At 37.6% G+C, this 13,973-nt stretch overlaps 1 protein-coding gene across 15 annotated transcripts in view; it reads left to right on the plus strand.

The window, feature by feature from the left end:
• LRRC4C (leucine rich repeat containing 4C) overlaps nt 1-13,247 on the plus strand; it is a 498,265-nt gene extending 485,018 nt beyond the window's left edge. For 12 of the 15 annotated variants that reach the window (XM_048306074.1, XM_048306065.1, XM_048306077.1 and 9 more), the window contains one exon: nt 7,490-13,247. In XM_048306074.1, coding sequence (XP_048162031.1) covers nt 7,532-9,448 — 1,917 coding nt within the window. In that variant the 5' untranslated portion in view covers nt 7,490-7,531 and the 3' untranslated portion in view covers nt 9,449-13,247. Of the gene's footprint in view, nt 1-6,344; nt 6,409-7,489 lie in introns of all 15 variants that reach the window. The other 3 variants (XM_048306071.1, XM_048306073.1, XM_048306079.1) reach the window with 1 other exon arrangement.
• Nucleotides 13,248-13,973: the final 726 nt, after the last annotated feature.

Genomic DNA, 13,973 nt, shown 5'->3' on the forward strand with positions numbered 1-13,973 from the left:
AAGGTTAATTCCAATTAAAATTCTAAAATGTTTCTGGGTGCACTAGAACCAAGCTGTATTGCAGTGGTTTTTATGAAAGAATTTTAGTTCATTGTGAATAGTTCATAGATTGCTCCTATTCATACCACTGTGAACAGTCTGAACAGAGAAGTTAGGATTGTCTTGTCCTCGTCACCCTTGGAATGACGTCTAGGGAGAGGACAACAAAGTCATAAAATTCGTCTTAAGAAAACTAAGTTTGTCCTAAAGAAATATTCTTTACATATCATCTGATGTTTTCTATGATTTTCCTGTGAAATTAGTTTTACTGAAGATACAAACTGCGAATGATGCTTAAGAGTAAAATAATGTTTAAAAATAAAGAGAAATACCAGACTGATTGAGATTCAAACACTGTAAAATATCTTAAGTTCTAGCTAAAATGCAAATATTTTTGCTTGGACCCATGTACACTCAAATTCTCATTTTTAAGACATCTATTTCATGTTCATATCTGTTATCTGATGTTAAAGAGAAAATTTTAAACCTTAGGAAGAAATGAGAGAGAAAACATGAAATCATGCTGGAAAATGAGGTGTGTGAAATAAAGCTGTTTTTTGTATAACGAAAGAAAAGAAGAAAAAGGCAGACTGGGTCAAACTCATCCTTGATTGAACTCCCCTGAAGTCAATGGTGATTCAGGAGGATTGAATGTGTCCAATCACATTTAGGTCTTTCAGATCAGTGTCTTAGTGATTCAGCTGAGTCTTAAAAGGCTTGCAGGAGAGAACTGGGAAGTATCTGGGGTACAGCAATATCCACTCTGCCTCCTACACTTAAATGCTTTAAGGGGCCACGGAACTATGTCCCAGAGCAAAACAGTGAAACATGCAAAGAATAATTTACATTGTGTTTTGATTTGTCTGGTCTCATGAGTAGTCAGTTTGCATTGCAGGGCTGTCTATCCAGCCTTCTTTGGCCTCCACTGTATTTAACTAAAAACAAAATAAAAAACAAATGGATAAAAACTGCTGGGCTTTGAAACCTCCCCGGTTTTTAGAGATTATTGTAATGGCTCCCTTAACTGTTGTTGAGACTTTTAAAGTCCTATAGCAATGAAAAGGGAAAACTGATTTTTAAGAATGTAGATAAAGTTACACAGTTCTACAGTCGCAGTCATGGGGTTTCGTTGTAAACCAAACTGTTTTAAAAAACCCAAACACCTCAGACAGGAGTCAGTCCATGAAGAAATACAAAATAAGATTAGGAAGAGGAAGATATGAGATCTACTGTAAACTGTTATTTCACTGTTTTTGCATGATGATGCACTGCAGTGCTCTGTTAAGACCATTGCATGTGTTCTTTTGTTATTGACAAAAGCATCTCGTTGAGAAAGGGAACAGTGTCATTGTACAGTGCAGGGTCAGGGAACAGCACGCAAACTGTTTGCACTGCTCTTGAACTGAGAGCTCTAGTCCTCGAGGGTTCAGCCAGGTGGAAAGGTATTTCAGGAGAGAAAAGGGGGGAGGTGAGGTGGGCAGGAGGTTATGGTGAGTGAATCCCTGGCAATGTGGTTCCATCGGCCCAACCCTGCACAGCCATATGGGGACACACATGTGAGGCTGCTGGAGCATTTGCAGAGCAGATGTTGGTAGAGGATTTCTGACCCCAGTGGAACTCCCTGCCCACAGTTCAGTCTCTGCTCTGGGACAAAGATTAACCCTTGTGTGCTTCGGTACTTTGTGGAGCTAAAACATATTGTGCGCTTGTCTCTACGCTGAAATTCCCTTGGCTGCTTCTGCTGGCGTTACTGCCAAAAGGGGATCAGTCTCAGGCCCTTGGAGCATTCAGAGTTCCTGAAAAGAGAGTCAAAAGAGTCACTTCTGTATAAGGTCATCCTGGGATTTAGACCTATTTTTATTGCTGTACTCCAAGCTCTGTTCCATACAGAGACTATTTTCAATTCTCTGGTGCTGATGCTACCAGAAGAGACTTCCCAGCATAATTAGCTGCTTGATGCACCTAGCTGCTCTTCACATGTTTGGAAATCTGCTATTTAATTTGCAACTGCAGAGTGGCTTGTTTTCTGAAAAAATGCAGATATCATTGCAAGGGGTTTTTCTCTCAAAAAACCTCTTTAACAGCGTGTGAGGTACAGCATACATAACTGTGCTATATAGAGTGAAGCAAAGATGCATTTTCTGAATGCATCCACATATTTGTCAACTTGAAAAAATTATAAAAAGTGATTTGAATGCTTCTCATCCTGAAATTTTCTGGGACATGGCTGAGGGAGAGTTTTGGTGATTTAAGTGTTTTTCAGCTGAGACTTAACTGTGATGCATTTGCGATGATTTAATTTTACTGTGATGGTTTAAACACCCTATACTTGATAAATTCTGTCTATATTTTCAATGCAGTACATGTAACAACACATGCCAATTTTTTTCATGGCAGCTGTACAGCACGAACCAAAGTGTGCTAGATCATACTGTATCTTAAATTATATATTGGGATAGAGCCATGGCCTTTGCACTGCACAGCTCTGCTGCTGAGACAGTTATTCATAGACCCACAGACAAGATAGAAAGCAAAGTCTGAGCTGCCAACAGCAACAAAACTGCCAGTGATCCAGCTAAGGGTCATTGGAGCTTGGGGAAATATCTTTGCCACCTGCCATATCTCATTAGGCAGATCTTTGGAGATGGTGTGGAAATTCTCTTTTGTAATCAAAGCCCCCCATTACAGAAAAATCCTTCAGCAATCAGAGTGAACATAGTCACTTTCTCCTGGTAGTATAGCAAAGGGAGAACAAAGCACATCAGGCCCAAGACCTAATTATCAAAAAAAAGAAAAAAACAAAATTGAATTGGGGGTACTATTACAATGCCCATAGGGAAGGCGTCTCTGTGCACACATTTGGCAAAGTTACATTTCGGTAGCGTAACTACAGCATCCTTCAAGCTGTCCCTAAGGAGAGCTGTGCTCTGCATAGCTGCAGAGGTAGATTAGCTCTGTCATTCCTTGCTTCATCTTCCGCACTGGATCTTAAGAGGACAATGTTTTTTGCTCAGAGGAAAATGTGTAGTACATCGGGAGTAACAAAGAGTCAGATAAGCTATAGAGAGGAGAACATGCGTATCAAATGTCAACTTCAAAAAAAAAGATTTTTTATTTCCGTGCAAATAGAAAACAAAACAAACAACTCTCCATATATGTCTGGGAATGTGTCCATGGCCATAAAAAGAATATACATTACCATGGTAAAATAACAGATGATATATGCTTTAGTAATTAGAGCTGTGCCACAGACAGACTTAAGGTCATGTTTGGAAACACATTTGATAATTGTAGTGTCTGGGGAACTGACTGTGCAGTAAGGAAATTCTTAGCATTTTAAACTAAATTTTTAGTCTATACAGCAGAGGGCACTAGTGTTATTGAATTGACCATAGAGTTGCTATTTTTGTACTATAAAAATGAAAAAAAAATTACTTAGAAGACAAAGAGGTGTCAACAAAGACTAAAGAAACTGGTTGATGGTCTGTGTTCCATGTGCGGGTTTGTAAAGCTAAACCTTCGTGTGTGTCTAGCATAAATAGGTATTGAATAGCAAATTACTCTAGTACAGAGCTCCTGGATCTTTATGTAAAGCCCATTAAAATATTTCCATAACATTCTTCGAGGCTTTGAATTAATTTTGCGCTTTGATTTTGTGCTGGCTAGTTTTCTTTCCAGGGTGTTTCCAAGATATTTATGATTTAAAATTAACCTGATATGAAATATCTGCACTAAGACTTCCTGAATATTTAAGCTCTGAGCTCTGGAAAACCACTGGTATAATAGAGAGGACCTTTTTACTACATTCTTCCTTCCACTAGGAATCTTACTGCCATATGTCAGCCTCATGCAAAGCTCATTGGTTGGAAGTGAGGACTAACAAGGTATTGCCTAGTATATTTTCTGCTGGTCATGGTCATTTTTTCGGATCATCAGCTCCCCTGTACTTTAGCAGCACCAAGTACAGTTACCATGGTCTTGTCCTAAAAAAGGCATTTTTCTTCCTGTATTGCCAAAGAGGAGGGAAAAAAATTGAGTAATATAAATAAATCAATATTTAAATCAAATGGTGGCTGCAGAAGCTAAGATTTTCTCTCACTGTCTCCCAGAAAATGTTGCAGAGGGATGGCAATATAGATATTCTGTACTTAAATATTAAGCAAGAGATGGCTTAGACACAGAAAGATCAAACATACAAATATACATGAAAACATATCTAGGACTTTGTATTCACATATCACAAAATGGTGATCCTGTCTTCAAACTTACAGACTCAGAGAAGCTATCAATTAGTCAGTAACCAAACTTATATTTGAAGAATGCGCAGATTTGAATTTTACAGAAACCTGACAGTGTCAGATTTCCCTGGAGGTCGTTGATAGGTCGTGGTGCTGAAGCATATGTTTGATTGAGACATCCCTAGCTCAGGACTAGGGAGAACAGTAAATGAAACAGACACACGCAATTTTGGCCTTCAGCACAAGGAAAAAGCTGTTCTACGTGAATGATTCATTGTTTCAGTCAATAACCTAAAATAAGAAGAGTATAGGGAATTTATTTTAAGAAGGTAAAAGCATTTCTTTCAAAAATCTTTTTGCAACTGAGACAATGGAAACATTTTGGTTTGGATCAGACAATATTTGCTGATCAGTCTCATAACTGGATAATTTATTTGTTGTAACGATGTACTGTATTCGATTAAAATTATAGTTTTTTCCCCCATGGAGTGTATGTGTAGTGATGAAAAAGGGAAAATTTGCTGCATAAAGAACTAGGTAAAGGAAATTGTGGGAGATACCATCAGGTTCAAGTACTTGGAACAGGAGGAAAGTGCCTTGGAGTGCTTGCAGCATGGCTTGGGATCATCAGCTTTTTGGAGGCTAGAAAAGAGCAGCTGAAGGGACTTGGTGCATACACTGTCTGATGTTGAGGGTTCTTGCTCTCCCATGACCTCTCTTATTTCTCTGCACTTTTTTGTTCTTCAAATGCCATAGTTTTCCTGGTCCTTCGGGGTATCCAGGATACAGGACTGAGAGCAGAAAGTCACAAAAAGAAAGGTAGAGAAACCATATGGCATCCTCCAAAGATGGCCTTTAATAGTGAATGGGTCTGAGAAGAAGATTCCTGCATCTCTGCAAGCCCCACATGCTGCCTGTGCCACACCAGCCTTGTACAAGGATAACTGGCAACTCTGAAGGCAGACATAGCAAGCTGAGTTCTCATCCAAGTTCCAGTGAAGACAAAAACATTGCACCAGTGCAGTGGTAAAATAATTGGTTTGATGTGTTTCTGTGTCTGTTTTATTACTTGTTAATGGAATTCATTATTCAGTCCAAGTCCTTAGGGGATAAGATTTAGAAGAATTTTTAAAATGAGAAAGGAAAAAAAAATTACAGCACCAAAAAAAAAAAAAAAAAAAAAGGTGACAAAAATGCTAAGACAATCACATTAACTATCACAGATGATGGTTAATTACTATTCAACAGCAAAATTAATGGGTGACAGATCTTTACTAAGGACCCTAAAATTGATATTAGGCTCTAATATAATTCTTTTGACCACAATGGCAGATTTTTCTTCATAACTGTTTAAGAAAGTTGGAAACTATGGCCTTTTCACCTGCTTTTTGAAGATAGTTTTACTACAGTTGGATTTTTGATACAAGCAAACTTGAATGTTAGTGATTAGAGTGTTTCTCCATACATTCTATTCAGCACATCTGAAGAGATAAGTGACCTTGTCAGCCTGCAGTAAAAAGGAAGGTGTGGAGAGCAGCTACCCTTCATCTAGTCTAGTACATTATCCTAAATCCATGAAGCTGATATTCCGGAGTACAGTTTTTGGCAGAGGGAAGGGATGGAGGGGTGGCAACAGTAACGTCTAACACTACAGCCACAGGGTTCTCCAGAGACATGGGACAGAAGTGTAAGCTGCAGAGAGAAAAGCTGAGTGACTTGCTCAAGGTTGCAAAACATATTAGTTTCATGAATCTTTCATAACAAGAATGATGTTTTATAAATATGCAGAGAGATCAAACATACAGATACAGCCCAGACTTTCTAGTTCCCTTCACAGTTTTTTAACCATTATATTGGCTTTCTCTGGAGTAAATTATTAAAAGTGAGATGAGAACACTTGCTAGCTCGGAACCCTTATAGCAGGTTTTTTAAAAATGCAGGAATGAATTCTCAAAACCACATTGTCTGAATATATAATTAGAAAAAAAGTCTTTCATTAAATGAATTGTTGTGAGATGAAAGTTAATATATTTTTCCTGGTTTTTTTTTTTTTTTTTTTTTTTTAAGAAAGATCTTTTTCTGCACAAAATGAATCCATTTGGAACCTGGAGTGGAAAACCGTTGCCTTATGGTATTTTGTTTTACTGAATATATATGTACTATCCATCTGGGTGCTCTAGGTTATAAATGTGCTTAAAGCTTGCTGTAATTTCTAAGATTTCACTTTTGGCTGATTTATAAGAAATTTCAATAATCTCAGCAACAGAGGAATCTTGAACTGAGCAGCAGATTGAAAATGAACCAAAGGCTGGGGACTGTAAAAACTGCCACAAATGAATCAGTACTGAAGTTCTTAAAATGGTAATGATTATTTGTAGTGTAAGGGTCTTTTTTCCCCTTGCAGTAAGAATTTTTTGAGGTTTTTTTCAAGGTGCTGGTGAAACTGCCAACCCTGAAGCTACAGGGATATTTTTCAGCACTTAAATGGCTATTCTTATTTCTGTGTTCATACACATTTGCTAATGAGTATTTCTCTGATGCTGGTGCCAAACAAAAGAATTGAAGAGGAAATATCATTAAATTGGTTGATGCTCTGCATGCTTTTCTTTTTTTTTTTTTTTTAATTCTTATAGGCAAGATCTTGCACTGTCATCTGCATGACATTCAGTATTAGAGACTTACTTCTAGTTTAACGCTGATTCAGGAATCCTGTTTGTATAGACAAAGATTTTTACCCACATCAGACAGGAGTCTCCACTCGCTTTTCATGTTATCTGTTGTCTTGTCTTGCAATGTATAAAAAAGGTTAATGCCTTGAATACTTCGATATCCTATCTTAGTAGATTCCTATGTTACTAACTTTTGCCTTTTGAGATGCTTGTCATTTCTTCTACCTCTCCCTTGAGTTACAATATTTCTTTTAGGTATTCACTGTGGTTGAACTTCTTATCTGCCATCCACCTATGTGCATTATACATTGGAATGTTCAGGAAGAGTTAATGTCTTGTTATTTCTTATCTCACTGCCAGTTGCAGCTGATATACATATCTGTACAGAAAAATAATATTAGAAATCCTGTAGCTATTCTCACTGTAGATTCTCCTGTAGCTATCAAATTTCAAGAAATTGGTAGAGCTGACTGAAAGGCCTTGAGAAGCCTTTTATTTGAGATTTATTTAATGTTCTCCTTCTCCCTTCTTCCTTTCTTTCAGACGATTCAAACTCCAGAAGGACCAACACCAAATAAATTATGAATGTTGAACAAGATGACCTTACATCCACAGCAGATAATGATAGGTCCTAGGTTTAACAGGGCCCTATTTGACCCCCTGCTTGTGGTGCTGTTGGCTCTTCAGCTTCTTGTGGTGGCTGGTCTAGTGAGGGCTCAGACTTGCCCTTCTGTCTGCTCCTGCAGCAACCAGTTCAGTAAAGTGATTTGTGTACGGAAAAATCTGAGAGACGTGCCAGACGGCATCTCCACCAACACCCGGCTACTCAATCTCCATGAGAACCAGATCCAAATCATTAAAGTTAATAGCTTCAAGCATCTGAGGCACCTAGAAATCCTGCAGCTCAGTAGGAATCACATCAGAACAATTGAAATAGGGGCTTTCAATGGTCTGGCCAATCTCAACACTTTGGAACTCTTTGACAATCGTCTGACCACTATCCCAAATGGGGCTTTTGTATACCTGTCAAAACTGAAGGAACTGTGGTTGAGAAACAACCCCATTGAGAGCATCCCTTCTTATGCTTTTAACAGAATCCCTTCTCTCCGGAGGTTGGATTTGGGGGAATTGAAAAGGCTTTCATACATCTCAGAAGGTGCCTTTGAAGGTCTGTCCAACTTGAGGTATTTGAACCTTGCCATGTGCAATCTTCGAGAGATTCCTAACCTTACTCCGCTTGTAAAACTGGATGAGTTAGATCTTTCTGGGAATCACCTGACTGCCATCCGGCCAGGTTCTTTCCAAGGGTTAATGCATCTTCAGAAATTGTGGATGATACAGTCCCAGATTCAAGTGATAGAAAGGAATGCTTTTGATAACCTTCAGTCACTTGTAGAGATCAACCTGGCACACAACAATTTAACACTACTGCCTCATGACCTGTTCACACCACTCCGCCTAGAAAGGATCCACTTGCATCACAATCCTTGGAACTGCAACTGTGATATCCTTTGGCTCAGCTGGTGGATTAAAGACAAGGCACCCTCCAATACTGCATGCTGTGCCCGTTGCCACACACCTCCCAGTTTAAAAGGAAGGTACATTGGTGAGCTGGACCTGAATTACTTCACATGTTATGCTCCAGTCATAGTGGAGCCGCCAGCAGACCTCAACGTCACGGAAGGCATGGCTGCAGAGATGAAATGCCGGGCATCAACCTCCCTGACCTCTGTATCTTGGATTACTCCAAATGGATCTGTAATGACGCATGGGGCATACAGAGTTCGGATTGCTGTGCTCAGCGATGGCACATTAAATTTTACAAAGGTAACTGTGCAAGACACGGGTTTGTACACATGCATGGTGAGTAACTCTGTTGGGAATACCACAGCTTCTGCCACGCTGAATGTGACTGCCCTGGATAACCCTGGTTACACGTACTTTTCAACCGTCACAGTAGAGACTGTGGAACCTTCTCAGGATGAGGCACAGACCACAGAGCAGGTTGGGCCCACACCAGTTACCAACTGGGAAACCATTAACATGACAACCTCACTCACTCCACAGAGCACAAGATCAACAGAAAAAACGTTCACCATTCCTGTGACGGACGCAAACAACGGGATCCCGGGAATAGATGAGGTTATGAAGACTACCAAAATCATAATTGGTTGTTTTGTGGCTATCACTCTCATGGCTGCTGTGATGCTGGTAATTTTCTACAAAATGAGGAAACAGCATCATCGGCAGAACCATCATGCTCCAACACGGACTGTAGAGATCATTAATGTGGATGATGAGCTTACAGGTGACACACCCATAGAGAGTCATTTGCCCATGCCAGCAATAGAGCATGAGCACCTAAATCACTATAACTCTTATAAATCTCCTTTCAACCACACAACAACAGTTAACACAATAAATTCAATACACAGTTCAGTGCATGAACCGTTATTGATCCGAATGAACTCGAAAGACAATGTTCAAGAGACTCAAATCTAAAACATTTATGACATTAAGGGGTGGGGTGGGGGGACAACAAAAGATGGTTTATAAAACAAATGACACAAATGACTGGGCTAAATCTACTGTTTCAAAAGTGTCTTTACAAAGAAAAAGAAATTTATTTATTAAAAATTCTATTGTGATCTAAAGCAGACAAAATTATGTGTATTCCTCAGAACCTGTTTTTGCTGCAGTTATTTACCCTCCTCGTTCCCGTTTTCCTGCCCAACCTACCCTGACTCCCATTTGCCATATTTTTCATAGGAGATCTTGATTCCCTAAAAGAACTGATCTAGGAAATTTTGTAAGAATTCTGTTACACTTTGGGAATTTTTATGGTGAATTCTAGTGGTGAGATTCGGTCTATTTTGTCACTTTCTCTTTTTTCTTTTGTTTTCTCATGCTCTTTTTGAAATCATTCAACAGAGAATGGAATAATAACAGTAACTTTGCAAGTGAGAAAAACAAACAAGTAAACCTTTTTTTTCTCCATGTAATGATTTGCTCTGTATTTACCGAAAGCACCATTCTGTGGAAAAAAATGGAAAAAAAAGTAAAAAAAAAAAATCAGCCAAAAAATTAATTTACTTCTGAAAACCTATAAAACCCATGATCTTTTAAGCAATTCTAGAACCAGAATTTGTAGTTCAAACACTAAACTAAGATTATAAATAAAATATTGGTTTTTTTCTGTACTCGGATATAGCTCATTCTTAATGTGGCTTTAAACATCAAAAGTTTGTTAAAATTCCTATGATACTCTGCTCTGATGGTCCAAAACACAATCGCTTTAAAGAGAATAATTAAACCATTTTGGATCATTACTGAAGAATAGCACAGTTTTTATTTTAGTTTATGAAAACAACATACAGGCAAACAAGGGTGTTTGATTTCTAATGCAGGATTAAGATCATTCCTTCTAACGGTGTTTGCAATTATTGCTGTTATATCACAAGATGCTTTTCACAATGCCAGAAAAGTTTTGTAAGGCGCTTCTGTTATCACTGAATTTATTAGACAAAGCTGAAAACTTTGTTCTGGTTTTTTTATTATTTGTAATTGTCAATAAGAAAATTCACCTTTATATCAAAGCTAGTGCTTTCCAGTTCAGTCCCGGGACTTCTAGGCACAAATATGAAAGAAGTTTAGCTGTCTATAATACGTGTAATAAGAGCTGTATCCCTATGTGCAAAATCAAATCAAAATGCTGTTCGTGGAGTAAATCACAGGAAGAAGTCTGAGGATTTTGGTTTAAAAAACAGAAAGAACAAAGTCAGACAAATCAGAGGATATTATAAGTTACTGTAATTTGCATGACAATTAGATTCCCTGTAGAGTACCCTGTTTACATTGATTTAAACTCAGACTCATTTACCAATGGGAAATGCACACCTTTTGCCTTTCTGTTCATATACATTCTCTGGATTTAGCTTATTGGTATAGGACTGATGTATACTGTGCATGCTGAAAGCTAAAAGGAAGGCTTTCCATAAGAAAACCTGCTTCAGGACACTGTGTTCTTCCAAGTAAAAGTTCTGCCAAATTAAACTTCTTTATGCATTGGCAGCTGAATAAAAGCATTTTAAGATGATTTAAATTAGGGAAAAAATATATATAATTCCTGAATGTCTTTTCACCTATTTTCTTTTTTAACCACCCTTATTTAGAGTTTTTAGGGTCTTGTGCCAGGTGAATAATATTCTTACCAAAATCTCTTTGGAGCTTTCTAGTATGCAACAGCATGTAGGATGAAGACCCCACTGAAAAATATACTTCTATTCTGTAAGTTTGAGATGGAATTCCGATTGGTTGAGGGGGTAAACATCTCCTGTTGGATGCACAGTTTTCAAGGTTGCAAGTGAATATTGTAGTATGAAGGCCTGATTTAAAGAGGACACAGTGGAGATAGGTGACAATGAATCACACCCTGCAAGGAGTCTGATAAGTCTAATACAGAATGAAACCCAAAGTTCTATAGCAATCTCTAAGAAACATTTGGCAAGGCATTATCCTTTGATGTGCTACATGAAAAATAATATCTACTCAAAGGGAATTTTAATAGAGGGCAAAGATGGACCTGAATGTAAAATATTGCAGCTGTGACTCCTGCGTTTGCCTATTTCTTCAAAGAGCAATAGAATGTTTCATCATGATTTTTTTTAAGCATTGTGATAGATTCTGTAGAAAACTACTGCAGTTACACATTCCTATGAGGTCTTTGCCCATCTAGCTAGTAACATTCTGTCCGTGGCCAATGCTCATCTGAAAATTGAAAAAAAATCCTTTCAGGAAACCTAAATCTGGACTATTTGCCATCTGTAATTAATGGGTTTATGTTAACAAATTATGGCTACTCTAACCAATACTTGTGAAAGCAGTTATGGTCAACATGGTTTTATAAACATTCAGTTTTTTACTAACCCCTAAAGTAGGTTAGGAGGAGGCCCATAAGAAAACAGGTATAGTTGTTGTCAAGTGCAACACTGGATCATTGACAATCTTTGATCTTTACAGTAATAAAAATATTATCAGTGACTGTTTTAAACAATATATTCATTCTTATTGAGTGTTAATCCAGTTGTATTGGCTGATCAAAAAAGCAGATATTCCTGCTTTCTCATAATAAGCATAACGGAAAAGGATTTGGGTGTGTTGGTTGGGTAAGTATATATGTGTTACATGTCAACCATATTAGTTATGATTTCCCCATCATGTTCCCTATCTTTCTTGAAACCACAGATATTATTTCTGATTCATTCTTACTTCTACAAAGCACTCAGTACTTTTGCAGGTTAATTAAATACTAGAGTTGGAGAAGATCACAGTTTAAATTATGAACTGAGCTCTGTAATAAAGTGGAAGGAGTGTTGTGCTTTCTTGTTTTGATGCTCAAATCACATGCCAATGGCTCCTGTTACTGCTCCAGAGACAACAGTGTTAAGAAAGAAACTTGTATCTCCTGTATGACAGAATGTGACTGACAGAAAGTTCTAATGAAATTTCTCTTGCAGGTGACCACATTGTGTGTGACGTAAAAAAATTGTGCAAAAAAAATTGTGTTCTTGATTATGATCCATCGCTTTCTAGTGGGCTCATGAGAAGTGATGAATGATTCTTCATTTCATTTGATGGAGTTTGAAGATGTTTATCTGCTGTCCTGTACAAATAGAAACTGCAAAGCATTTTCTTTCTGGAATTTTCATCAAGTCTTGTGAATCTTGCCATATGCAGAAATAATGGGAAAAGCAAAGCAAGTGAGTTCCATTCAATTCATCATAGAAGATGGACATTTTATTTTCCTTCAAAAAGGGCTAAATGTATGAAAAGTAATAGATTAATTGTATTTTTTGCTAAAATATTCTAACACATTAAAAATTATATTTAATCATTGCAAGATTCCCTGTCCCCAATGATCACAGGTTGATCCCAGAATTAGAGAAAAGACAAGTAAATTAATATTGTACCTTGTTATACCAGCTTCATAGTCTTATGAAAATGTTTCATAACAGCTATTACAAGCTTTTATATGTCAGATATGACCATTAGTGTATCTTTTCAACGAGGAGCACAGACGATCTCTTCAACTTTTTCACCCCTCTCTAAAGGTTATACCCCATTTTTTATCTGAGCTAAGTACATAATTTTTGAAATTCTCACTGTTTTTTTTTTTTAAGTCCAGGAGGTGAAGGTCTAAGAAATGTTAGGAGCTACCATGCAATTTCATAACAAGAGAAGTAAATGAAGAAATAATTTATCCTTATCTTCTAGATGTAATAAAAGCTGTTAGATTTTGGTGCCTGGGTTTCTGTTTTTCTTAGTAGAACTATTTAATTTTTCTTAGTAGAACCATTTAATTTCTCTTTTTCTCATTTGTGCAGGTGTTGCCAAGAAAATCTCATTTCTAAAATTTGATCTGCAGTTAACACCACTGAAGGTGGTGGTGGATATTTTATTACAGAGGTGATGTTATATATTAGTATTATAAATAACACATGAAGCCACCCCTACTGACACAGCACAGGTTCATGAGCAGGAGATGGGCTTGGGGAGATTCTGGGAAACCTACCAGGTAAATCTATTATTCCTGTTGGCCTGCAACCTCACTCATGGTAGTGCCCCATGAAAACACTGTGGGTGTGTCTCGTTTGGGTCTGGAAGAGCACAGCAGGGCAGAAGAGTATTGGGTTGGGAATAACTTCATTGACTGCTTCCCACTTAAGAGCATAGATGCAGAAATAATTAGCATAATCAGCATAATAGCTAATAGCTCAGGTCCAGATGTGCAGTATACTATAAGAAATGAGGAAATTTTGTTGTTCATCACATTTAATCACAAGTAGGTTGTAAGGCTTAATGTATGCTAAACAATGGAAAACTTGAAGACTAAAAAAAATCACAGATTTACGGTACAAGTTTTACACAAATGGCAAAGTCATGCTTTGAAAAAATACGAATGCTGGTTTGATTGACTCTAGGATAGTTTTTTCAGTATTAACTCTATTGAGACAAACGACATCTGTAC

This window comes from Corvus hawaiiensis, chromosome 6 (genome assembly GCF_020740725.1).
Source record: "Corvus hawaiiensis isolate bCorHaw1 chromosome 6, bCorHaw1.pri.cur, whole genome shotgun sequence".
Lineage (NCBI taxonomy): Eukaryota > Metazoa > Chordata > Aves > Passeriformes > Corvidae > Corvus > Corvus hawaiiensis.